The sequence below is a fragment of the Rhineura floridana genome, chromosome 9 (genome assembly GCF_030035675.1).
Source record: "Rhineura floridana isolate rRhiFlo1 chromosome 9, rRhiFlo1.hap2, whole genome shotgun sequence".
NCBI classification, from domain to species: Eukaryota; Metazoa; Chordata; class Lepidosauria; order Squamata; family Rhineuridae; genus Rhineura; species Rhineura floridana.
Window position 1 is genome coordinate 100,641,025 of NC_084488.1, and position 27,727 is coordinate 100,668,751.

The 27,727-nt window shown below is 42.0% G+C and overlaps 1 protein-coding gene across 9 annotated transcripts in view; it reads right to left on the bottom strand.

Moving 5' to 3' along the window:
• Positions 1-27,727, bottom strand: part of BMPR1B (bone morphogenetic protein receptor type 1B) — a 338,903-nt gene that overhangs the window by 56,133 nt on the left and 255,043 nt on the right. For all 9 annotated transcript variants that reach the window (XM_061582991.1, XM_061582986.1, XM_061582990.1 and 6 more), the window contains one exon: positions 986-1,145. In XM_061582991.1, coding sequence (XP_061438975.1) covers positions 986-1,145 — 160 coding nt within the window. The remainder of the gene's footprint in view (positions 1-985; positions 1,146-27,727) is intronic.

Here is a 27,727-nt window from a genome sequence, read left to right on the forward strand (position 1 = left end):
CTCCTCACGGACCTAATCCTGAATCCACCCTCCTACAGCTGTTCTTTAGAGTTAAAAATAATAATAGTGCAATATGTCGTAGTTTGATGTTGCATGATTATTATTTTGGTCTATTTGTAGTTTGGTCTAAAGGGTGCAACACTAAAAGGGTTTTGAGAAAAGTGTAAGGTTAATAATTGAAACAATGAAGGAATGAACATGGAATGGTGGTGCAGGAAATCTAGCTTGGCATCTTACCAACAGTCTATGTGGTCTACCATTTTGTTTCCAACAGTAGTCAACCCATGGAACATGAAAGTTTGTATCAATGGCTACTAGTCATGATGACTATGCTCTGCCTCCATAGTCAGGGACAGTATGCTTCCAAATACCAGTTGCTAGAAACCACAGGAGAGGAGAGTGCTTGTAGGCTTCTCACAGGCATCTGGTTGGCCACTTTGTAAACAGGATGCTCCACTAGATGGGCCACTGGCCTGATCCAGCAAGCTGTTCTTATGCTCTTATGGACAGTGAGTGACACCATTCAAGGGCTGTATCAGAAACACGCGATGAAGTCATGGAATTACCCAAGCTTGAGGTACCACATAATTAATGGGTGGGGAACCCATGTGTGCTACTCTGTATAAAATGTGCATACACTTTGTGTCAAAACCTCTCTTGCAGGTGTGGTGGAGGACCCAAAAATAAATCTGTGGCTTGTGGGCTTCCCATGGGCATCTGGCTGGCCACTGGGAGAACAGGATGCTGGACTAGATGGGCCACTGGCCTGATCCAGCAGGCTCTTCTAGTGTGCTTATGTACTTCAGTAACTGGTATCCATGTCACTGCAGCTTCAATTAGCTATCATGGCTAATAGCCTTTGAAAGATCTTTGCCTAATTTGTATTTTAAAACCATCTAAGCCAGGTGACCTTGGATGGCCACTGCATCTTGTGGCAGCAGATCCCATTGGCTGTGGAACTGTGTGAAGTATTACCCCCACTCACCTGCAGGTGTTGTTTTTTGACTCTTCAGGACAGTAGTGATGGCAATAACAAAACAGCTTCTTCTGGGGAGGAGCAGCTGCTGTGCTCCCACTATCTTCCTTCCTGGTTTCCATGTTCACTTTCCCGGAACTCCTCAAGGGCCTGCTGTCTAGGAAGTTTGCTGCACAAGAAATTGAATAAAATAAAAGTTAAGTTGGTAGGCAGGGATGCCAAGCTTTTCTTTCTTTTTTAAAAAAAATACTTTAAAACTGAGATGATCAACAACTATGCACTTGACCAAGTATGGGCTATTTTTTTGAACGAAGGGCGGGATACAAATTTAACAACAACAATGACGAAACATAACTTTATACCAAGTCAGCCTTATACCGAGTCAGACCACAGGTTCATGTAACTCACTCTTCTCTACAGTGACTAACACTGACTCTCCAGAGTTTCAGACAAGGGTCATTCTCAGAATCTGGGACCTTTTGCAGATGCTCCATCACATAATCCCCAGAAAAATCACATCAGAGCCAGAATATATTTGTAAAAAGAAAGAGAGTGGCTGCAGCTGATGGGAGTCGTAGTCCAAACATCTTAAGGGCACCAGGTTGCAAAGGCTGAGTTAGGTTATTAGTGCCATGAAGGACTACACGTGTACATTAGGCTGTCAGATGTGTTACTGAAGGATTTTTTAGGCTAGTAATGTCTGAATTTGGTAGCAAGATACTTTAAGACCAGGTGCACTCCAGATGTTTTGGACTGCAATCAGCCCCAGCCAGCAAGGCCAATGATCAGGGATTATGGTATTTATAGTCCAACAATATCTGGAGGGTCCCCAGTTGTCGAAGGCCGCTTTAAGGCTCTATTTCCATAAATTAGGTAATAAAACATTGTATATAAGGTTTTCCACCCACTGCTAATATGACTTCATACAAGAATCTGGTAAAATTTTCTTCCTGAATCTGAGATACTTTGGCACCATGATAATGATATCATTTAAGATATTTAAGTTTTTAAATTCTATTTTATTATAGATACAAATTATTACAACCCCTATAAACAGAACATTGTTGATATTCTCAAATTTTCAAGTTCATATTCTATAATAATTCTATCAAATGTGTCTAAATACATCAGTTTTTACATCTTGAATATATACTTGTTTTTAATACTCCATTAATTTTATCCAATTAAGATATCACTATATTGATCTTTTTGTTTTTCATAATAATTCATTTGGCAAAGTCCTTCTTGATTCTCTCCCCTTTTTTTAATCCAGTAAATTAGCTTTGCTAATTTGATCCATTTCCAGCATTTGATTTCCCATTTTAGTCTTGCTGAGGCTTCCTCCATTTTCCAAAACTGTGCAATTAGAACTTAGTCTGTCATTAATATATAAGAAGCTAATTCTTTTCCTCCTTCTGATCTAATATTGTCTAAGTAGCAGAGTAAAATTTTAACAGGTTTTGATTGAATCTGTAACTCCGTTTTATCATTAATTCTTTTAAAAAATCACTTTCCCCCCCAAAGATTCCAAAATCTTTGTAGTGCTGGACAACTCCACTAAAGAAGTAGCTTATCTAAGAACAAACCTTGGCTATAGCTCTGGGTTTGTCTGGAGTGAGACAAACCATGAGCTCTGGTTAAAGATGTAACATTAAGCCAAACTATGCCTTAGCACCAGGTTGAGTGGCAGCAGGAGGAATGGGGAAGGAGCAAAGCCGCCACAATTTTTGCTCTGAGTACCCATACGCTGAGGCTTAGCCATGGTTTAGATTAGTAATACATATGAACTGGTCCACTATAAAAGTTCAGGCTACAAGAAAAACATGTTAGTGTCAGAGGATCTAATTTCCAGTTTCCACACCTGGAAGAAGATATCAAATTTGTCCATGTTTTCACAGAAATCTAAAAGAATTCTCAGTATATATGGAATATGAACCATTAAATTGCATCTAGCATTTAGAATCCCTAGTTTCTGTTGAAATCAGCTCACATTTTTTGTATGTGTGGCCATGAGCAAGTTAGCATCCCACTAACTAGGACTAAAAGATCTAAAAGCAATAAATAATAGTATTTAGGTAGCAATCGTAGTACTAGATAATACAAAGCAATGCTAAAGTTCAGTTATGTACATCTGGAAATAATATATGTCAAGGCTGCAATTCTAAAGGGGTTTTTTGGGGGCGGGGGGGGGAAGAGAACCAAAGGTGCTTTTTCCATCTTACTAAATATTCAACTGAGCTTTTTTGCCATCAGAGCAAAAATGAGAGGGAAGGACATTCTCGTAACTGGCACCTTCTAGCCTTCCCATTAGGTTTAGCGGTGTATGGCTGGTCAGGGTGATTTGAAATGTCTTAGACTATTCCAATGTCTAAATACATCAGTTTTTACATCATGAATATATATGTAGTCTACAGAAGACAGAAAGGCCTTTAGGATGAGGTATTTCTGAACATATAGTTCAGTTTTTGCTGGAAACCTTCCCTTCCCCTACCCCCACTTGCACCAATACAGGGCACTGTAACAGGTGCACAATTCTACGTGTGTGTGTGTGGGGGGGGTTAATGTATAAAGTTTGGTATTTTAACGACTTTAGATGTTGAGTGCATATTATCTTCAGCCTACATGCAGTGCTATTTCTTTTGTAGTACCTCTTTTAGAAAATAGTTCTCTCTCACTAGTATTCTTGGATTAGGATATTTTAAAATCCACTTTACACAGGGCGATTTAGCATCAACAGATGTTCACTTTCTGGGTCAGTGGAACAGAGCCTTTTTAAACCAAGTCCCTCTTTTTTTCAGAAAACATGCACAAAGCTGGGATTGTGACTGTTATATAGTTATTCATGGACAGAGAATGATGTTTTAAAAATGTTCTAGAAAGAGGTTTCAGACATCTGTCTCAAGATGCAACGAAGTTAAATAACCAATATTAATAGCAAAGAAGAATAAAAATACCAGGCTGTTTTCATCTACCACAATACTTTTATAATAACGTTTTCCATCTTCTGTGGCTGAACGAATAAGCTACTTCAATTTTAGTTTCAATTTCTTTTTTCTCATTCTCAAACACACATCCATATACAGAAACTAAGGCTGCAATCCAAAACATACTTACCCCGGAGCTTACTTCTGAGTAGACATGTACTGGACTGCAGCCCAAGTTACTAAGTTCCTGTTCTTAAATTATTTAGTTACAGGGTTATTTTTAAAATGTTCCAAGCAGAAGCTGTGAATAATACACAATCACATGTAAATAAAATAATCTGGGACACAGTCTGGCCAATGTTAAGTCACGTTTAAGTCCCTTGAATTTAAATGGGAGAGTTTGAATTGTAAAGTAAATGTCTGCAATTTAAATTCATTTATTTATTTTAAAGCACTGATACACTGCTTAATATTTCAAAAATCTCTAGGCAGTGTACAGTCTAAAAAGCAAACAATATATCACACAACCTAAAAATAGTAAAACAGCAATATAAAAAACGCATAAAAGCATATGCAAGCAAATAAAACAGAAGATTCAAGACATGTAAAACAGGGTCCAGTCTTACAAGTTAGGGAAAGCATGGGCAAAATCAATGGCACTTAAATGTACTTAACTTTGGCTTAATCCTGCCCTATTATAATCGTATTCTTGATTATAATCCTAATGCTGAACACCTACGTTTCAGTCCCTGAAGTATTTCCTTTTATTGTACAACATCAGGAAATATCCCACTGTAGTGGTAAATGCACAACAGCACAATCAACAGCCTGATTATATCTGAACAAGTCAAATTACATCCTAAAAATGACTGTTTTTTATGGGAAAGGGAAATATTAACTGTTTTAACTCCCTATATTTTTCAGGCATCAGATAAAAGAACATCCACAGGATATTTTTGGCAAGCAATCAGTGACAGAACAGCAGCACTAAAAGGAAACTGCAATCAATTATGCCTCTGAAACCACAGCCCCAGCCTACTGTATAAAGCAGTTTTGAGAGGGACAGTAAAAGAAAAGGTTTTACTGATAATGTTTTACTGGCAAAGATTATGTGCTGAATGAGGTACAGAACAGCTACCTCTCTATAGCTAACAGAATGACAAAACTGGGAAAGGGTCTTAAGAAGCTCCTCTGTTTTCAATACTGTTGTTTTGGTTTTATTTGTATTTTTGTTTGAATGGATACAGATATTGTTTTTATATCCCAGATAGTGAACACCACTTAGAGATTTTTCAAATATTAAGCCGTTTAGAAATAAAGAGGGGCACTGCATGTTGCTATTCAGAGTGAAAGTGACCGAGATGAAATAAAAGGAAGATGGAAGCAATACAATGAAAAACTTTACAAAAGAGATGCAAAGATGACAGATTCATTCATGGAGGAACTGTATGATGAAGAACCAGAAATTTTAGAATGTGAGGTGAAAGCTGCTCTTAAAATACTTGGAAGAAACAAATTACCAGGAACAGACAGCATACCAATAGAGTTGCTACAAGCTACTGAGACTGAATCTGTCCAAATTTTAACAAAAATTTGTCAACAAATATGGAAAACTAAACAATGTCCCACAGACTGGAAGCGTTCAATATATATCCCAATTCCAAAGAAAGGGGATCCCAGGGAATGCAGTAATTATCAAACTATTGCCTTAATATCCCATGCAAGTAAAGTAATGCTCAAGATTCTACAACAAAGGCTCTTACCATATATGGAGCGAGAAATGCCAGATGTCCAAGCTGGATTTAGAAAGGAAGAGGTACCAGAGATCATATCACAAGCATATGTTGGAAAATGGATCAAGCAATTTCAGAAGGAAATCACCCTGTGCTTTATAAATAACAACAAAGCCTTTGATTGTGTGGATCACAAAAAAATACGGAATGATTTAAAAGAAATGGGGGTGCCACAGCATCTGATTGTCCTGATGGGCAACCTATACTCTGGACAAGAGCACTGTAATGACAGAATATGGAGAAACCGATTGGGTCCCCATCAGAAGGTGTGAGACAAGGGTGTATTTTATCACCCTATTTGTTTAATCTATATGAAGAATATATTACACGGAAAGCGGGATTGGACCAAGATGAAGGAGGTATGAAAACTGGAGGGAGAAATATCAATAATTTAACATATTCAGATGATACCATACTCTTAGCAGAAACCAGTAATGATTTGAAATGAATGCTGATGAAAGGTCGCCATAAGTCATAATCGACTTGAAGGCACGTAACTAACAACAAAATGTCGCAAGTGGGAAATCAGCAGTCAAGGATCTGCCATGCTTGTGGGGCAGTAAGAAAAAGTTCAATAAGAGAAAATCTTGATTAGAGTTGTGTTGCTCTATTGTAATAGGGATGAGGGAACTTTGGCCTTCCAGATATTGTTGGACTACCACTCCCATAATCACTTGACCATTGGCCATGCTGGCTGGAGCTAATAGGAGTTCAACAACATCAAGCGGGGCACAGTTTCCACATCGCTGAATATAGGATATAAAATAGAGCTATAAAGCAGAACATAGAGCTTTAGCCAACATTGCACAAGCAGAAGGTGTCCCGGTCAGAGCCGGAAGGACAAGGCTGGAGCATAGGTGCAAGTAAATCTCGTTTTATTAGAGTAATGGATACATCAAAGGCATTGCGCTTCATAGAAAACCCTGCGCTAACTCACTATAATAATAATAATAAAAAATTATTTCTAAGCCGCCTATCTGGCCGAATTAACGACCACTCTAGGCGGCATACATAAAAATTAAAATACAACATATAAATACAATTATAACATCAGTCTCTAATTAATCAACCCCCCCCACATCTTTACAAAATAAAACCAGATTACCCAGGAGTCCCATAGGCCCGCCTAAACAGCCAAGTTTTCAATCCTCGGCGGAAACCTACCAGGAAGGGAGCATGGTGAAGGTCATATGGCAGAGAATTCCAGAGGGTGGGGGCCACAATTGAAAATTCCCTCTCTCTGGTCCGCACCAGCCTAGCTGTTTTAACTGGTGGGACCGAGAGAAGGTCTTGTGAGGCTGATCTCATCAGGCGGCATATTTGGTGATGCTGGAGGCGCTCCTTTAGATAAACTGGACCGAAACCATGTAGGGCTTTAAAGGTTAACACCAACACCTTGAATTGGGTCCGGTAAACAACTGGTAGCCAGTGCAGGTCTTCTAGCAATGGAGTGATATGATCACGGCGGCGGCTGTTCTTAATCAACCGTGCCGCCGCATTCTGTACCAGCTGTAGTTTCCAGACCGTCTTCAAGGGTAACCCAACGTAGAGCGCATTACAGTAGTCTAAGCGAGAGGAGACCAGGGCATGTACCACCCGTGGGAGCAGATGGACAGGAAGGTAGGGTCGCAGCCTCTGTATCAGATGTAATTGATACCAAGCTGCCCGGCTCACTGCCAAAACCTGAGCCTCCATGGACAGCTGGGAGTCAAGAATGACCCCAAGGCTGCAAACCTGGTCCTTCAGGGGCAATCTTACCCCATTCAACACCAGGTCAATATCTCTAACCTTCTCTTGTCTCCCACAAGCAGTACCTCGGTCTTGTCGGGGTTCAGTTTCAGCCTATTACCTCCCATCCATTCGCTTACAGACTCCAGGCACTTGGAAATAGTATCCACAGCCAACTCTGGTGAGGACTTAAATGAGAGATAGAGCTGAGTGTCATCCGCATATTGGTGACACTGCAACCCAAATCTCCTGATGATGGCCCCCAGCAGCTTTACATAGATGTTAAATAGCATGGGAGAGAGGATAGAACCCTGTGACACACCACAATTGAGAGGCCAAGGGTCTGAAACCTCATCTCCCAATGCCACCCGTTGGTCCCTGTCTGAGAGATAGGAACGGAACCACCGTAAAACCGTGCCCCCTATTCCTAATCCCTCCAGGCGATCCAAGAGGATACACCATGGTCAACGGTATCGAAAGCCGCTGAGAGATCCAGGAGGATGAGGAATGAATGTTCTCCCCTATCCAACGCCCTCCTCAAATCATCCACCAGAGCGACCAAGGCTGTTTCAGTTCCATGTCCAGTCCTGAAGCCCGATTGGAATGGATCTAAATAATCTGCTTCGTCCAAGTGTGTCTGTAACTGTTTGGCCACCACTCGCTCGATCACCTTGCCCAAAAATGGTAGATTAGAGACTGGGCGAAAGTTGTTCAGCTCTTGGGGATCCAAGGAGGACTTTTTCAAGATGGGCTTTATTACCGCCTCCTTGAGGGCAGATGACAGTGCACCCTCTTCCAAGGAAGCATTTACCACTGCCTTGATCCCTTCTCTCAGTCTCTCTTTGCAGCCCACAATGAGCCACGTGGGGCAAGGATCAAACAGACAGGTGGTCGGCCTCACAGTAAAGAGCATCTTGTCCACTTCCTCAGAGGGAAGAGGCTGAAACCGATCCCACCAGACCGGATTGCAACTGGCCATCTCTGGCCCACTTCCTGTATCCACGGCATACGGAATCGTGCTCTTCAGGCACTCGATTTTATCAGCAAAGTGTTTGGCAAATGCGTCACAGGAGGCTTTAGAATGCTCCATGGGTTCCAGTGCAACTGGACCGACCAGGCTTCGGACCACTTGGAACAACCTCCTGGGACAACACTCTGTGGATGCAATAGAGGCAGCAAAGAAATACCTCTTTGTTGCCTTTGTTGCCACTTGGTAGGCAGCTATTGCTGCTCTAACCAGTGTCCGATCGTCTTCGGAGCGAGATTTCCGCCACCGGCGCTCTAGTCGTCTCACCTCCTGCCTCAGACCCCATAAGCGTGGTGTATACCTAACTACACTCTAGACATTCTCTGCAGCGTGTGAAGGAAGTTGACTCAACGACTCCCCACTTTAAGCGGCAAGCTTATGAAGGGAACGTTTTCGAACGTAATCTCTGACTCCTACGTAATTCCTGTCTTTGCCCTGTCCGTTTCTCGCGGCGGCGGGAAAGCGGGGACAGAGAGCGTGCTTCCAACGGCTCATCAGAAGACACCTGCTCCTGAGCAACAGGCTCAAGATCAGGGGGCTGTGCCACACTGGAATCCTCCTGGGAACTGCTTGGCAAGGGAGGAGCTGGCACTGTCTCTGGAGCTTCCCCCAACAAGTCTTCTGCATCAGCTGGGGGTGGCGCTCTCTGTTCCTCTGAGAGTGCGGTAACCGTGGGAATTGGCTGGTGTGCAGGCTGACCCCCTCCCGCAAGGTCCTGTCAACAATTCCCAACTCTGCTTCAACTCTGGCGGCGGAGGCACCTGAAACTCATGCCTCCCCCTTCCCTGTCCATTCTGGTTTAGCTGAGGCTCAACAGAAGGAAACTCATGCAACCAATCTTTTCCACACCCTCCTCATCTAAACAAAAGCTTCTCCTGAGCATCAAGGCGAGCTACGGAATTATTGTGTGTTATGTCTAATTAGGCAGTAGTGGGAGGCGGGATGGTTACAATTCTGCTGTTGCAAATTGGTTGCGTCAATTATGGTAGCTTTCTTTAACAGGATTTCTGGTTTATTAATGTTATTGTATTTGTGAACCATCTTATCTACTGTTTTTTCAGAAGCTAGGTAGGCTAAAAACATATGATCTGCAATTTGGGAGGGGGGGCAGAGCATGCACCAGAAAGAGAGTGAAGGTGTGTACCAGTTTGACATAGAACTTATTTCAATGGCAGAAAATGTATCAATAGCAAATAGCAATTAAATACATGAAACAATAATAATCAGCTTGAGGTCTAGCAGCTGCACTATATAATTTACTTGATTGATTCCAACCATTTACAACATTTACGCTTTCCCAAAATACATAGCACATGGTAAGCTTAGCTGTGGTGGAAGCATGTTGGGTTCTAAATCTTCTGACAAGAACACAGAGGAATCCAATTAGTCTTTTGGCAAGCCACAAATTCAGGGGAGGGAAACTTTGTCATTGATTAGAAAAAAAATGCTGTGTTATCTATTTACTAACAGCATACTTTGATGACCATGCAGTTATAAATGGGGTAGAAATCCAGGTTGGTTCACATTTTAATGTGAACCCACCTAATTTGCATCTCCCATAACAATATGCAAACTGAAATGCAGATATTGTAGAGAGCTGGAAAAAGTCCAGAAAAGGGGAACCAAAATGATCAAAGGGATGGAGCAACTCCCTTATGAGGAAAGGTTGCAGCATGAAAGCTTTTTAATTTAGAGAAGAAGTGAGTAAGAGGTGACATGATAGAAGTGTATAAAATTAGGAATGGCATGGAGAGAAAGGAAAAAGGTTTTCTCCTTCTCTCATAACACTAGAACTCAGGGACATCAAATGAAGCTGAATATTGGGGGATTCAGGACCGAGAAAAGACAGTATTTCTTCCCATAGCATATAGTAAAACTATGCTTGCGGGCTTAAAGTCTGCTTGCGGGCTTCCTATTGGTATCTGGTTGGCCACTGTGAGAACAGGATGCGGGACTACATGGGCCATTGGCCTGATCCAGCAGGCTCTTCTTATGTTCTTATCGTTCAAAATTCACACTTCTCCCAATTTTGCAATGCAGTTCTCCAATCAAAAAATGTCTGCAAGAATGCATATTAGGGGAAAGAGTGCATAAAATGCATATATTAGTGAAAGCAGCATACAAAATGTATGATATTACGTAAACCTGCTTGCAAAAATGTTTGTATTAGGCAAAATTAGATTAAAATGTGTACATGTACATACTGATTAATTCTTGTGAGGGCTTGATTTTTTAAAAAAAGATCACAGTGGAAATGTGAACCAACTGAACTTAAGATTGGAAAAATGAGAAAGTCAGAGAAATGACAGGTTAATCCATCCCTAGTAGTGGATGGGAAGAATCTATGGGAAAATGTATGTTTGCTTTTAGACACACAAAGTAGCACAAACCTTTCCCTTTTACTTTTAATATCCAGAACTGGAGGAAAGAAATCTCACAAATGAGATATGAAATCAGGCATAAAAATAGGAAGATATTAATGGCCTGATCTATAAAGCCAGCTGAGCCTGGCCACTTGGAAATTTAAGCTGATTCATGATGAGGACTGTTCAAGGCATTACTTTGTCCTTGTAATGAGGTCAAGTACTGAAACTGAGAGAAGATCTTGGGTTTCTATGTTCCCTTCTCCATCCCTCTATTCTTCCTCTTCCATTCCCTCAACACTGGGAAAAGGTAACTAATGAATAAGAAGAGCCTACTTTTGTTTGAACATGCAATCTTCTTCACCCCGCAAAGTAATATCTGAAATGGTCATCATGTTTCTTGTTCCCCAACTGTCCCTATCTGCTCTATTGCCAAGAAAATCACTAGCTCGCTTCAAACACTGGGCTTGATCACAGGAAGGATATTTTATTTATTTATTTGTTTGTTTTATTTATTAAATTTCTATACCGCCCCATAGCCGAAGCTCTCTGGGCGGTTCACAACAAGCAAGACAGCAAAATACAATTAAAACCACTTACAGAACAGGATAAATGTGTGAAGGAGCCTGGCCACAACCTCATGTCCCCTGCACACTGGGAACACTCTCTCCTTCTCCTGTCCTTCATGCAAGGAGCAAGGGGGCTTTTATCTGTGTCCAACAGAACATGGCTAGAAACCTCCATGGGACTGGAAAATCTGTCCTGTTATGGTTCCGCAATTTTGAGGAGGCTTCTAACTGCTCAGTGTGCAAAAGCCAGAGAGATGCCCACATCCCTGGGGACATTGTGGGTGCCAACTGTGTGACAATAACAGAAATGCAAGATCAATATGCTTAATAATGTCATCTTAGCCTCATAGCTCTTCAACATACTTCTGTTATATGTCATTCTCCAGACATGTGTCCATGCCTGATCTTTTTTGTAAAAAGCCACTGAACTTCTCCCCCTTCCCTGCAAAGAGGATAAACTCAAAAGCCCATTCTTCCTTTTTTTCCCCTTCCCTAAAGTATTTTGTTAAGATAAAAAAAAAGCTGACCTATTCTATTTACATTCAATTTCCGTAGGTTTGTGATATTTTTGCCAGATTCCTGCCATGGATGAGAATCATGTGACAAAGCACTAAACTACTGCTGCTAAGGGGCTTCCATTAACAAAACAGAGCACCGTATGTTGGGTTAATCCTGCACCTGTGATCTGTTATTCAGCACTTAAAGAAATGCAACTGAGGCTGCAGTTGCCCTAATACAACTCAGCTGTTGGCCCCCACTGCCCCCCTAGAATTCTTTTGGTTGTAAAGCTGGCAAGCAATAAACAGTCCAACAAGGCACACATGATCAATACAGAGCAAAAAGGTGAAAGGAAAAGGAAAGCCTAGATTAGAAAGAAAGACTGGCTCACTGCTCATACAGCATTTATTACCATTTCCAGATGGGTTAAAACTGCTCATTGAACCAGTATGTCATATATCACCCTACAGTCTTCCAAGTCCAGACCTCTTTTGTGCCAAAACTTTTTTGATTGTTTTTAAGTGACATTTTTATGGTGCTTATATATCAGTATGATATGCCAAGGTAAGTCGCAATATTAGCCTGTGCTGCAAATAGGTATTCAATAAGGGGAACATAAGAAATTACAAACAAGAGGTATATTTTCATCCTGTGTTCCAATATTGCATGAATATTTTCCAACCTATAATGCAGGATCTAACTCAAGCTGACTACTTCCTGCATTTAATACAGACTATGGACAGATCCTAATACCCAATACCAATGTGACTCTTTAGCAAAAAAATATAAGGTGAAGTAAGTGGAAATGCACATACAGGGCTGTTTTTGCTTCCACAATTGACCCGTTATGCCCTTCAAATGTAGCTGAACTCCCAGCTCCCACCAGCCCCAGCCAGTGTGTGAAAGGTCAGGGATGATGGGATTTATAGCGCAGCAGCATCTGGAGAGTCACAGGCTAGCCACCCCTGTTGCAAGTCACATCGGCAGGCAGTGAAGATTATTCTGTGTAGACCAGGTGTGGAATAGAAAAATATCCAACTGTATGTTAAAGCAAGTGTGGGGAACATTGTGCTGTCCAGATGTTGCTGAACTATAACTCCCATTAGACCCAGCAAGCATAGCCAGAAATGACTGAAGCTATAGTTCAGCAACATCTTGGGGAGGCATAGGTTCCCCACACCTGTTTTAAAGTATCACTGCATATGGGTCCTATTACTCTTATAACTAACTATATTGGTCTCTCCAACAGAAAATTTCAGCAGTATAATAAGCTATGCTACAGTTTTTCAAACAGTGTAAGGAAATATGACAGAGGCAGGGTTGCTTGTGGTTTATATAGTCATCTCACTGTTGTATTGACAAAACTTTTTTTTTCAAGGTTTTGTAATGCTTCGAAAGCATGCAAAATGTTTGACTAGAAATCACAGAGAAACAAAAGGGGAAAAATGTATGCCATTGAGATCAATGATGCTGTAAACTCCACTTTCAAGTACCTTTGAAAAATAGTGTTTGTCTCCAGCCTTGGGGTTTCTTTCTCAAAAAAGCTGATGTAGCTTCAGATGCATTCCCACATACTTCTGACCCATGGACCCTGTACATCTATCCACATTGCAGTTGGGAATAGGTACAGTTGGAGTAACAAAGGAAACAGTCAAGGGTGGTGTGACTGCAGAACTGAATCTAGAATCATGATTCTCGTTGCAGATCCACTTACACATTTTGTGTCCACACAGCCAACATCACAGTTTATCTGTGTCACTGGTACTTGTTAACACGTTCGTGCAGCATACACTCAAGTGTCACTAATCCCTTGTGTGCAAATGATGCGTGCAGATTTCAGAAACCCTGTTCAAACGTGTTGGTGGATGAATTGATCCCGTATGACAGGGGTTCCCAACCTATGGTCCACGAGCATCCTTCGGTGGTCCATGGCATGTCCGCATTAAATATTCATATTGATTTTAATTGTATTTTTATTGCATCTTTTGTTTCTTATACTGTAACTGTATTACCATTTGAATTAAATTTGCAATTAAAAATCTTGCAGCATCTAGCACAGCACATTACAATTGCTACCACAGGCAGAAAAATAATTAATTAATCTGCCAGAACCTTGAGCAATTTTAATGTGGTCCATGGTGGAAAAACTATGGGGACTATTGCTGTGCGAATAAGGCTGTGCATGCCCACTGCAAAGTTTAAACTAAGCCTTAGCCAAGGCAGAAGTCAGAGAGCCCTTCCTTCAAACACAATTGCAAATGGCAAAGCATCCACATCAGGTAATTTTTTTCCTGCTTTTATTGCATTAGCAATGCAAACTTAATACAGAGAGTGGGTGGTTGCAACATGCCACCATTTTAAAAAAGTATTTACAAGCTTAATTCATGAAGGATTTACAGCATTTTTTTTAACTAGAGGTCCACTGCATATACCATATTTACAAAACAACTACACCATGAAAATAATTTAAAATAGTTTTAAAAAACAATACAGACAACAACTAAAGATAAGGTTATTGAACCAGAAATGTCTTCTATTGTTTTTGAAAGTAGAGATAGTGGATGCCTGTTGTACATTAACAGGGATGCCATTCCACAAAACATGGGACAGGCACACTGAAAGCCCTGCTCCGAGTTGCATGGAAAAGGCTCTTGATAGTGTTATGCGTTTGGGGGTTGAGATGGATAATTTCTATGAGGCCCCTTCCAGACGCTGATTTGGAATCCTGTGCCTTGGGGTGAGAAACCTACTCTGCTGGTCAGATGAGTTTCTTTTGTTAATCTAATAAGAGTGGCCAGGTGGGTTAATGGGTCTATCAGGTGCCCATCAACTGGTGAATGGGCCAGAGAGATTCTTTTGTCATTGAAACTCTTCAGGAGAGCGTCCCCCCTCCTGGCCCCGAGGAGAGGCTTGTGTTTTGAGTTATGTCTGAGAAAGGCTAGGGCAGTGGTTCTCAACCTTTTTTGCTCCATTCCCCCCTTTCACCATTGTTCAGAATATAATTCCCCCCTTCCCAAGATAGTCTCTCATAGTGTGTTGACGTCGCAAGTGACACAGAATTTCTTGGAGCACTTTCTGGTCTTTAAATAATAATTTAATTTTGCAAATGAAAATAATGCTGCATGTTCAAGAATCGATTTTAATCTGTGACATTCAATAAACTTTATTGAATGTCGCAGATTAAATTAAAAACAAACTACAATTTTAAAGATTGTACATAATCTACAGGACATCACACTTTGCTGAATAGTGGTCCCAATTCCCCCCCCCGGAACCCTAAAATTCCCCCCGGGGGGGAATTCCCCCCTTGTTGAGAACCCATGGGCTAGGGACTGGAGGCAAGCAGAGAGACTGGCTTTCTGCACCATGGCTTTGGGGTGTCTCCTGTAAACCTGATGGAAAAGCTGAATATTGCACTGCTGATGCCTTGAACCCACCCATCCTAAGCTCAGGTTGGAATGTGTGTAAATAAATAAACCATATTTGATAAAGACACCACAGTCCTCACTGACCTTCTTCTCAAGGAAACCAAACCCTGGGCGATCATAGGGACATCTGGAAATCTCACCGCTCGGAGATTGGGGTGGCGCACAACACTGGTGTGAAAAGTGGGATTGAGTTTCCTGGAAGAAGCATTGGGAGCAAGGTGTGCCAGAGTCAAAATGGGGGAAGAAACAGCAACCCTCCTGGAACAGATAAAATTGATGTTCCAGCAGTATAGCCAAGGAGGACCAGCAGCAAAAGCAATGGGACCGGCAGCAAAGGCAACGGGAGCACCAAGAGGACCAGCAGCAAAGGCAACAAGAGTGCCAAGAGGAACGGGAGCACTGGCAATGAATGGGGAAGACCACTGGAAGCTTCTTGGGAGAGGAAAGGGAGACCCTATGTGAGGAGGTGAGAGCCCTGCCTGATCAACCACTACAAGGGGTCGAGAATGACCCAGGAGTCAAGCAGCAGAACACCCAGACTGGGGTGTCTAAAGAGATCCAGAAAGTTGATGGGCAGCTGGAGGGATTGGACTGTAAGGAGTTGCAGTCAGAAGCAGAAGAGGAAAAAGATCCCTTGATTGTCCAGGAGCCTGCCAGGGGGGAAGACAGCAGGAAGCTGGAAGTAAAGCCCCAAGAGTTGAAGGAGGACAGGCTGGAAAATGAAGAGGAAGAGGCCTCAAAAGAAAGTGGGGTAGAGGCTGGAGAAGAGATGCCACTAATAGTTAAAGAAGTAATGCAGGAGGAAGAAAAGGCCTTGGAGAAAGGTGAACTAGAGGATGGAGAAGAGCAGCTGTTAATGGATTTCTTCACCCCGTGTGTGCCAGCTGTGGAAGAGAAAGTGCATGAGGAAAGGTTGGAGGCGTGTGTGCAAGGAGCTACCAGAGCCTGGAGAAATGGCTGTGCAAGAAAAAGTGCAGGAGAAGCCTGAGGTGGGAGTGCAAGTCCAAGAGGAGCTCCCAGTGCCTGGAGAGAGGGTGAAATAAAATCCCCAAGTGACTTTGCCCCTTGGGTGCCCCATAATGGTCTTATAGGGTGGGATGCAGCTCCTATGATAGGTGCAGACCCTGGGTAAATTGCAGCAGTGAGAGGCACCCAGCAGGTTTGGAGGGCAAGAAGCACTAGAAGGGTTACCTGTCTCTGTATGGGCTCATGATTCACACTGGAGATGGCGAGGAAGGACAGAGAAGATTTCTTTCTGCCAACCTGGGTGGGCTAGGCCAGCTAATCCTGAAGAAGATGCCCCCAGATAAAGACTTGTGGCAGGACTTTGATTTGGAGTTTGGGGCAGGAGATGAAGTGGACTGGCTTAAAGACTTTTCCCAGAGCAGAGAGTAGGAGGAAAATGGCTACAGTCTGCCGTGTGTTGATGAGGAAACAAATCTGTTCCTGGAGATGAGTCCCAAGACCCTGCAGGCAGCAGCAGGGATCAGCTTGGACTGGCAACTCCATGAAATCCCAAGACAAAGGGCCATGTGGGCAACTGCATGGTTTGGGGGTGGGGGTTGTGCTTATGGGACTGTGTACTGATTTGCTGTAGGAATTCTTCTGATTGTTTTAGTATTGCCTTTTGAAATGCTGTTGATTTGTGCTTTTTGCATGCTTGTGGGGATATGAGCTGTTTAATGATTTTTTAGAAATTATGCCGATAGGTTTTTGCAATAAGATTTTCATGTTTAAGATTTACAATTCTGTGTCTGTTGGATTGTGGGTGTGTGTACAACTGTTTGGGGGAGCAAGGGAAAATGTGCATGTGGTTGCAGGCTGCTGTGCTGCAGTGGCACAAGGCAGAATAAAGGAGCTCCAGTACAGAGGCTGTAATATAGCTTAAACATGTCAGGAACTCACTATCTTGGGCACTGCCAAGGATGAGGACTGGGTGAGCGGTTTGGATGCAGAACTGTGACTGGGAGCTCCAAGAAAGAAGAGGAAACTAAAGAGAGAGCTGCTATTTGAAAACTTTCTGTAAAGGAATGGATTGTTTTGTACTTGTGTGGAAACGCAACTGTACTAGGACCATGCTTCTAATGATGTATATTTCAATGTCTTATTAACCTGTATCTGTTATTTCTTCGTAGGAAAAGCTGTTATTCTGTTGTTTGCAGGTCTGGGACAGACTTTTGTCAGGGAAGGGGGTAGTGTTATGGGTTTTGGGGTTGAGATGGATAATTACTATCGGGCCCCTTCCAGACGCTGATTTGGAATCCTGTGCCTTGGGATGAGAAACCCACTCTGCTGGTCAGATGAGTTACTTTTGTTAATCTAATAGAGTGGCCAGGTGGGTTAATGGGTCTATCAGGTGGGCCAGAGAGATCCTTTTGTCATTGAAACTCTTCAGGAGAGCGTCCCCCCTCCTGGCGCCGAGGAGAAGCTTGTGTTTTGAGTTGTGGCTGAGAAAAGCTGGGGACTGGAGGCAAGCAGAGAGACTGGCTTTCTGCACCATGGCTTTGGGGTGCCTCCTGTAACCCTGATGGAAAAGCTGGATATTGGACTACTGATGCCTTGAACCCCTCCATCCTAAGCTCAGGGTGGAATGTGTGTAAATAAACCATATTTCATAAAGACACCACAGTCTTCACTGACCTTCTTCCCAAGGAAACCGAACCCTGGGAGATCGCAGCGACCCCTGGAAACCTCACCGCTCGGAGACTGGGGTGGCGTACAACAATATTTTAGGGACTTCAAGTAGAAATTATCCTGCAGAACATTATGTCCTACTTGGTGTATAAGATGGTCTCTGAAGTATAGGCCCTTACTGTATATGTTTGTATCAAAACTCTGAATTTGGCCTTGCATGTAGCACACTGGCAGCAAATACAGATCCCACAGACAAATTGTTATATGCTGGTGGTAGTCTGCCACTGCAAGCAGCCTCACCACCACTTTCTACACTAGCTGCAGCCTTTGTACCAACATCAAGGGTAGCCCCACAGAAAGTGTTACAATTTATAGAATCACAGAACTGAAAAAGTACAAATAGCAGTCAATTATATCCCTGGCTGTGACGTATTCCTAAGCCTTCCTCCCCCAGGAATAAATCAAACAAGACCACAGTGGGCCACAAACAAAGTTCAGGTGCGGGGGTGCTCATAAAGCAAATACACAGAAACAAGTCAAGTTGACTTTGCAGAAGATGCATTGAATTACATCCAATGGTGTTGCTCAGTTGACGGTAAGGCTTTGTTCAGCAGAGCAGGGAAGGGAGTGATTTTCAGTTATGTTTCCTCCAGGCCCTCCTCCATACCCTGCCATATCTGTTCTGGGGGGTCCCCCAGCCTTTTGGGACAGATTTAGGAAGGATGGGGGGGCTGCAGGGGAGACAGGGAATCACTGAAAATTGCCTCCTTCCCTGTTTTATTGATGGAAGCCTTACCAACACTGTTGGATACAACCCAACATTGTTATTTTTTAAGGTCAGTGGTCAAAGTGAACTGGGGGGAAATGCCTTCCTGACTTCATATATATCAATCAATCAATCAAAAGCTGAGCATAAGCTAAAGAGTAATTTAATTGAGTACACTGTTAGGAGACTTAAATTCATGTTCCTTATTTTTCTGTTACTTATTTTTTATCTTTTAAAAAAATCTGCATAGTCTTTGACAGTAACCAACACAACGTCTGTTCCAGTCAAAGTCGAGCTTTTACCAGGCTCATTTGATTGTCGTGGAAACACTGATGTTTAAGTCTACTACTGAAATTGATGTGGCCTGAAGTCTGAAACTCTGGTCCAGTTGAGCACAGCAAATCAGTATTGTACCTATTTAAGCACTGGGGGGCTGTGCCCCCCTGCCTGCTCTGCTCGACATCCCCCTGCCAGCTCCACCAGGATATGTTCTACTCTGGTGGATGAATCAGGAATGGATCATTCTGATCAGAGCAGAGCAGAGGTGTAGCTGGGGCCAGAGTACTAGCTGGCAGGCAGGCAGGCTTGCTCTCTCACTCTTTTCTTGCTACTGAGACAGGATACCTCTGACAACTCCACTTTGATCAGTTCCCAGTCTCTGGGTGATGAGGGTTTTGCCCCTTCCCTTCTCAGAACTACCACTTGGAGGCCTTGGCCCGATGAAACCACCGCCGCATTGCAGAGAGGATGGAGAAGACTCCAAGTCTTGCCTAAATGGTTGCTCAATGACTGGCACGGCTGCCAGGAATCTATTCCAGAGAAGCTGCCTATCCTTTCAACCAACCTCCTTATCCTTATTATCCTTCCTCCTCTAATCTACTATATGGTGACTGCATACTCCCCTCACCCTATATATATATATATTTAAAAGATTCCTTGCACTACTTTGGTGAGGAAATTGCCACTTTTTCCTTCACTCCTTCCCTTCTTTGTCATTTGCTTCCCATGGGATCTGCCTTCTTCTCTAATCCTGGAGTGAGATCCCAGATCTGCTGCCTGAAGAGGAAAGACCCTCCCTCCCTGAGCCAAAGAGAAGAAAAGTTGCAACCTCATACCTGTTTCCTCTCCCCTTGCCTTCCGCCGCCACCACTGCCACCACCACCCCAAAAAAGCAGGAGCAAAAGGAAAAGAGGGTGTGTGTATATATGCAAGTGTGTGGTGGTGGATGAAGGGAAATGTTGGTGTCTCCGTCTCCATGGAAATGATGGAGGGACTAAAGAGAAAGTGAAGCAGCAGGAGAGAAAGTTTCCTTGCCAGAGCCTAGACTGAGTCACGAGTGATGCTCCTAGAGCAGCTGGGGTAGCAGGCTGTGCTGGTGCTTCATTTTGTTTGCTGAGATTCCTCCTGGGCAGTGGAGGCTCTGTAGCATCCCAGGAAAAGGAGGAGGAAGCAGAAAGAACAGCAACAAAGCAGCCTCTACTCGCCCACCTGCACCAATGTATTATTTTAGACAGGAGCTTGCCCTCATCTGTGGCCTCAGTGCCAAAGGGCGACACCCACTTCAGCTTCCTCCCTCATCTTACGTTCCCATAGTGATAACCAATATCATGTCCAAACTCAGAGCCATGGCCATGAAACATCCCACCCACCACCTTTAGAAAATCAGGAAACAGTGTGACGACAATCTAGGGCAAATATAATATAGAGATATGTTATGCTATGGTTTATTTTTAGGCTATCTTTTGGCCAAAAAGGCCCCCAAGGCGGCTTACACACAAATAGAACAACACAAATACAAAATACAAACAAAAACAGTACAATTTACAAAAATTAAAGCCAACAAAATCCTAGCATTTCTAAAAAGCAACAACAGCTAAAAACCAAAAGCATTCATCTTCCTGGTAAAGGACAGTCCCCAGAAAAATGTCACTAAGAGCAGGGGTGAGGAGGCAAAGCAGATGGAAAAATGTGCCCCCTGATGGTCCAGCACAGTCTCACCCCTGCAGCAGTACCTCCCAGTCTCCAGCTCCTCCTGATAAGGTCCAGGCAGAGGGGTGGGGCAAGGCAGGTGAAAAAGCTTGCCCCCAGACGGTCCCAGCACAGTCTCACCCCTGCAGCAGCAGGATATATATAATGTATATATTATAGTTTAATTACCCTGATGTGTACAGCTATTTTAGCAATGCTGGCTTGAACTCAGCCTTGCCTTCATGCTCATAAACTGAACAGTTCAGTGACAGTAAGTTAGATGTGACCAAGGACCTTATTCAGCTCCTAATTAACACAACAGAGCAATGAAAGCCCTGCCAAACAGGCGCCAACAAATACAAACTACTCTCATATTGTACGGAGGACTTTTTCTGCAGAGTTCACGGTCTCCTGACTTGTTCTAGCTGCAAACCAACAGATCAGTAGTTATGTCTAGAAGAGTCATGAACAAATGTGTTGACTCTTCTCTTAGGAACTATTAAACTACAAACAGTGCCCTGAAAGCTACTTATCTGCATTTTTAGAATAAACAGGAGAAGCCATTCACTTTAACAGACTGCAAGAAATAAGCTGCAGACTGTCAAATCATATAACATTTACATTTGTTTTAAAAAAAGAATATTATTTTTAATTAATGCAGTCTCAACCGACAAAAGCATAATCAACAAAAAAGATGCATATGCCATGACAATTTATTTAGGATATCTGGAACAAAAAGTGCAAATAGCAAAAGTACAGAATGGGTTTCAAGCAAACACTATGTCAAGGGCACTTAAAATGTACAAGAATCTGACATGCATATCTCAGTTTGGAAATGTTAAAATGTAAATGTACAGAGAGTTCACTATGCTCTATGACCTTGTTTGAAAATGGGGTCAAAATATAGGACCAGAAGATAAATGTCCATGCATTAATTTTCAGAAACAGTCTTGTCTAATCATTTGCACATACTTGTTTTGAAGACATCAACCATTTTTTCAATGCAACCTAGTAGTCTGAAATTTAACTCACTTTAGTCTGATTCTATTACACCTCAAAGACATCCAAAGCTGAGAGAAACACCCAACGCCTGGCCTTGGCCCTCTGATATCCATCATTCACACAACCACCTATCCATGACAAGCACTGAACTGTTTCTCCAGAGTGTGTGGAAGGTTAGGATGTCTCAAATGGAATGCTACATGTTTGTAAGAATCTTTGACTGAGTGCATAGGCCTATGGGAACCAGGAAGATGTAATGTGACAGCCACAAGATGGTATTGGCACTTTGACAGTAAAGTCACTCATCTCTGCCACAACCTGTTAGTACAGGTCCCACTCAGGTGCCCAATCCAGGTCTATGGGAGCAATTTCAGTTGTTGAGGCCTGAAGATGTAGACAAGACACTTTGACCGACCACATGCTCTAATCCCGCTTTCTGTATGATATGTTCTGCGTATAGATTAAATAACAAATTTAAGGTTCTTTTATTGATTTATAAACCCCTAAAAAACTCAGAACCAAGTCACCTAAGAAAACATCTTCTCCCATATGGATCTGCTCAGGCACTAAGATCTGCAGAGGAGGCTCTGTTAACCATGCCATGGCCTACAGAAGTTTTGTTTTTCTACTGTGTACATCAGATTATTATTATTATTATCATTATTGCCTGCTCTTCACCCAAAGGTCCCAGAGCGGGTCACAACAGTTTTAAAATACATCATTAAAAACACCACATCTAAAATCATCTAATATCACATCACAAAAAATAGGATAGGTCCTAAAAATATGCATCTGAGATGTCAAAGGCCAGGATAAAGAGGTGCATTTTCAGCATTTGCTGAAAACTGTACAGTGAAAGCACTAGATGCATCTCTGTGGTGAGGGAGTTCCACAACTTAGGGATCGCCACAGAGAATGTCCTTTCCTGGGCCAGCACTCCCGAGCTTCTGAGGGTTGAGGAACTACCAAAAGGGCCTCCTCTCTCAACACCTGAGAGGATCTGTAGGGAAGGAGGTGGTCTTTCAGTTATTTGGGACATAAGTCATTTAGCACTTTAAACGCTAACGTGAACACCTTGAATTTGGCAAGGAAATGAACTGGTAACTACTACAGCTGTTTTAAAACAAGGGTTATGAGATCCAAAGAGAACCCTAGCCAATAATCTGACTGCTGCATTTTGGACCAGCTGAAGTTTCTGAGTCACCTTCAAGGACAGCCCCACACAGAGCATGCTGCAGTAATCCAACCTGGAAGTTACCAGAGCATGGAGTCCTATGGCCAAGTCATCTCTGTCCATAAGGGGCTGAAGCTGATGAACCAGCTAGAGCTGGAAAAGGGCACTCCTACCCACTGAGGCCATCTGACCCTCCAGTGACAATGATATATTCAGGAGTACCACCCAGCTGCAAATCTACTCTTTCCAGGTAACAGCAAACCGATCCAAAACAGGCCATCTCCCCACCTCCCAGACAAGGGAACATAACACCTCTGTCTTTTCAGGATTCAGCCTCAATTTATTGGGCCACATGCAGCCCATCATTGCCTCCAAGCACCAGTTCAACATCTCAACTACCTCTCCTAATTCAGAAGGAAGAGAGTTAGAGCTGGATGTCATCTGCATATTAAAGGCACCTCTCTCCAAATCTACTAAATATAGCTCCCAGTGGCTTCATATAGATGTTAAATAGCATGGGGGACAAGATGGAACCCTGTGGAACACCACAGGATAGTTCCCATGCGGCTGAACAATAGCCTCCCACAACTACTTTTTTTGAAGTGGGGGTATCAGTGGAACCACTGAAGCACACAGCCCCCAACCCACACCTCCCTGAGACCCTCCAGAAGGATTATGCAGTCAATAGCATCGAAAGGGGCTAAGAGATCAAGGAGAACAAGCAGGGTTCAACCAGGTGACCAAGAGGGTTTCAGTGCCATGGCCAGGCCTGAAGCCTGGCTGGAACAGGATCCAGGTAGAAAAACAGGATCATCATGCTAACAATATTACCAAACATCTCCAATGAAACATCAGCACACAAACCCAATAATAAAACAGGGGGGAAAGCCAAACTTGCAACTGGAAGACCTACTTTTACAGTGACAAAAAAACTCAAAACATTTTTAAAAAATGATGTAACATACATCTTTTTAGCAATAAACAAACAAATAAAAACCCACACAAAGCCCCCTCTCTAATTTCAGGTGTCAGGGTCTTTTCAATGGAACATACAGGTTAGAAGAGAGAACACACAGGTGTGAATTTTGTCAGTAACTGAAAGCAACCAAGTTAAGTCTGGAATCTGATCCAGCCACCCACACATTCCGGTGGGCATTATAAAACACTCCCTGAAGGAATATTACACTAATACTGACTAATTTTCACAAACACCTCTGATCGCTTTAGACCTCCCCTCCCCATTTCTGTGCATTGTGCAAAGCTGGTTCGGCTGGTAAGGTGGTTCTCGGCTCTGCCTGCTCACATAAAAGCTTTTATGTTCTTTTCAGGTCAGCTCTTGTATACATACAATGCACAAAAAAAGGTCCATCCTACACTACTCTTTCTTACATCTCGAGACACAAAAATTCAAGAGTTATGTTCTCATAAATTAAAATGTATGAGAAAAAGGCTTCAGAAATGTTGCCATGTTGTCTGCAAACAATGACAGGTTCCAATGATATCCTTCACTGAACAGACTATGTTGGCCTGGGCAACAAGATTTTCAGTTGCAAACACACACATACACATGAAATTTGGGAAAGGGGGAGCAAGTGAAAAGCATTATGTGTAAAGGTCATTCTCCAAATTAGAGTCTGACACTGCTATCCTGTCCACATCTACTCAGAAGTAAGTACCACTGAGTTCAATGAGTCTTACTTCCAGGTTAGGTGTGTATAGGATTGAAGTTTGAGGTATTTATATATTGCAGCATCTTGAAAATCCAACAATACCAAAATACACCTGAAGTGGGCAAACAAAAATAGTCAAATAATGCATCATAAGGGAAGGGATGATGGAGAGAGAATAAAAACCCACAGCTTTGAGTCAACTTCACCTTGAGAATGGAAGATTCATTTCTGGTCTAAATGTTTTACCCATTCATGAATTTATCATGCCAAAACATATTTATCATGCCAATATTTCTCATGCCTAAACATGATACCACTGAAATAAACATGGCAGCCCTCTGACTTCTTTCCCTAGATCTGTATGTTATGCTACACAAAAAAATAAATAAAAAATTGATGGTCATTTGTGTCATATGCTACACTTTTCTTCCCTTCAAAATATATTCATTTCTTTGCCAGGTCTACTTTTCTATGGCTGCAATACTAACCCCATTCTCCTGAGAGTAAGACCCATTGATTTTAATGGCATTTACTTCTGAGCGGACACAGTTAGGATTGGAGCCTTATGTCCTCTCCCCCACCACCATTCCCAGTAGAATAAGCCAATCTGTATCATTATCATCATAACATATTAGCTGCTTGTTACACAAAAGTATCTCTAGGTGACTTACAATTTTTAGAGCATAAAGCATAGGTTGTTAAAAAATTATAATAAAAACATGTAACAGCTTAAACATGTAAAACATATAAAAATCCAAAAACAACCATCCAATAAATCATTAGATTTAACAGCCAACAACCACCATCATCAAAGTCCATTAAATGCCTGGGGAAAGAAAATTTTACCTGGTGCTAAAAATATGTTAGTGATGGTGCCAGGCAGACATCACTGGGCAGAACCTTCCATAAATGGGGAGCCACAACTGAAAACGCCCTCTCCCTTGCCATCACCTTCTGAGCCTCCCTCAGAGTGGGGACCAAGGGAAGGACCTCAGATAAAGATCTATCCATGTAAGTTCATATCAGGAGAGGCATTCCAAATTACAAACAATACACTCACCTCTCCACTTTATTTTTACATTGACTATTACTTTATTCAAACACAGTTTAAGGATTCCTATTTTATTAGTAACTATCCATTCTCAGGTTCTGGTGCTCCTTTTGTGTTGCAGGGATTAAAACATGCCATTTTCTACCCACACACTGCCAACCTGGCAAGGATTAAGGTGTCCCTAGCTTTCTGCTCTCTTTTAATGTGCCACCCATCATTCTTGTGCTGTGGGAAGAACCAGAGAGCTACAACTTGGCCCAGCTCTTTATAGCTGCCAGAGCTTTCTACATTTCACTTGTGGCTGGAACTTTCTAAACTCATCAATTGATGGGACGTATTTAGGGATGCTTCATGATGCCATTTTTTATTTTAAAAAATCAGTTAACAAATATATGCTTCAGTTTATTTCAGACAATGCACCATCAAATTGAATATAACTAAATATGGTAGTTATCACAATATGATAACTAAAATAACATATGGATTTGGCTTTCCATAACAGCAAATATTTAGTCCAAATGAAATAAAATGTAACTTATCCTGAGGTTCTGAATGGAAGTTATGATGCAATTGTTACTTCAAATGGAGGATTGTTTTTATTATTTTTAAAGCTTTATTTTTTCTCCAAACTCTGGCTTTTAGATTTTCTTCTGTTCTCCACAGAAAGATATTGTTCTGTGACAGTGATTTCCTTTAAAAACAGCTGGCTAGACCTTAAAATAAATACTGAATAATGAGAACTAAGTGACTAAAGCAAATGCACTTCATGGTGGCAGGTTGTATAATTTCAGAGAGAAAGAATAATATTTCCCAAAGCTTTAACATTTTCAAAATGAATAAAATACTTTATGCAACTGGTGAGCAAACCTTGTTAAAATTAGAGCAGTGTGCAAATGAAAGTGATATAATATGCATACTGTCACAGACAAATAAATGCAATAATTGTTGAACATTTTCCAACATATAGTGCAGCCTTCGCCAATCTCATGCCCTCCAGATGTTATCGACTTCAACATCTACCACCTGTGCTGGCTGAGGCTGATGGGAGTTGTAGCCCAAAACATCTGGAAGGCACCAAGTTGCCGAAGGTTGATATAATGAAAGAAGACTGGGAAAAGAAAGAGGATAGCATCACAGTAATAAATCAATTTATTAATGTTCCTAAAATGGATGATTAGCAGCTAGCTGCAGTAACAGTTGCACAGGATGGCTGCTTATGCCACTGAGAATCTATGCTATATGGGTGGGGGGGAAACAGGACCAAAATGGAGTAAAGCCTGTATGCAATCATTCCCTGTGAGTTAAAGCAGCGGGTGGAGAACATCCAGCTCCCAATTTGGGAGACTGTTTCCCACAAATTACACTAACCTGCCCTACAGGTGGAGCAGGTACAGACATGGCTACAAAGGAACAATTGGAAGCATGAAGTTAGCTTCTGATTGTTCTTTTGCAACCACCTGATTAGCACTGAAAGCAAGCCTTCAAAAGAGATTCCTTAAACTGTCAAGTGCCAATCAGCTGATTGATGGTTACAGTGACTTTCTTTGAACTTTGACAGGTGTCAGTCACCTGATGGAAGTGGGAAGGATTTAGGATTCAACCCACCAGCTGGATCCATATTCTCACCCCTGGTTTAAAGGAAAGAATATGTTAAATAATATGCAGGAAAACTGTGTTTAGGGGGTTGCCTATGAATTAGCAAAAGGTATAAGAGAAATCATAATCATGTATGTCCCTTCTGACATCCATTTTTTATATTGACCAATCTAATCTAAAAATACATATGGGAAATATACAAAAAGCAGACCTTTAGTGTTGTGGCACCTACCCTTTGGAATTCCCTCCCCTTGAATATTAGGCAGGCACCATCTCTGTTATATTTTCAGGGACCTACTTGCAACAAGCCTTTTAAGCAGAGACCTTATCCCAATCTGTGCCTGTGTTTATTATTTATTTATTTTATTAATTAGATTTTTATACCGCCCTATAGCCGAAGCTATATAGCCGGTTCACAACATATAAACATCCAATACAATTAAAACATTATTAAACAACTAAAAATGCAGAAAAATTATACCAAAAACCAAAACATAATTAAACACATAGACGAGTACAAAACTCAATACTAAAATATTAACTGTTAAAAAAGTATTAAA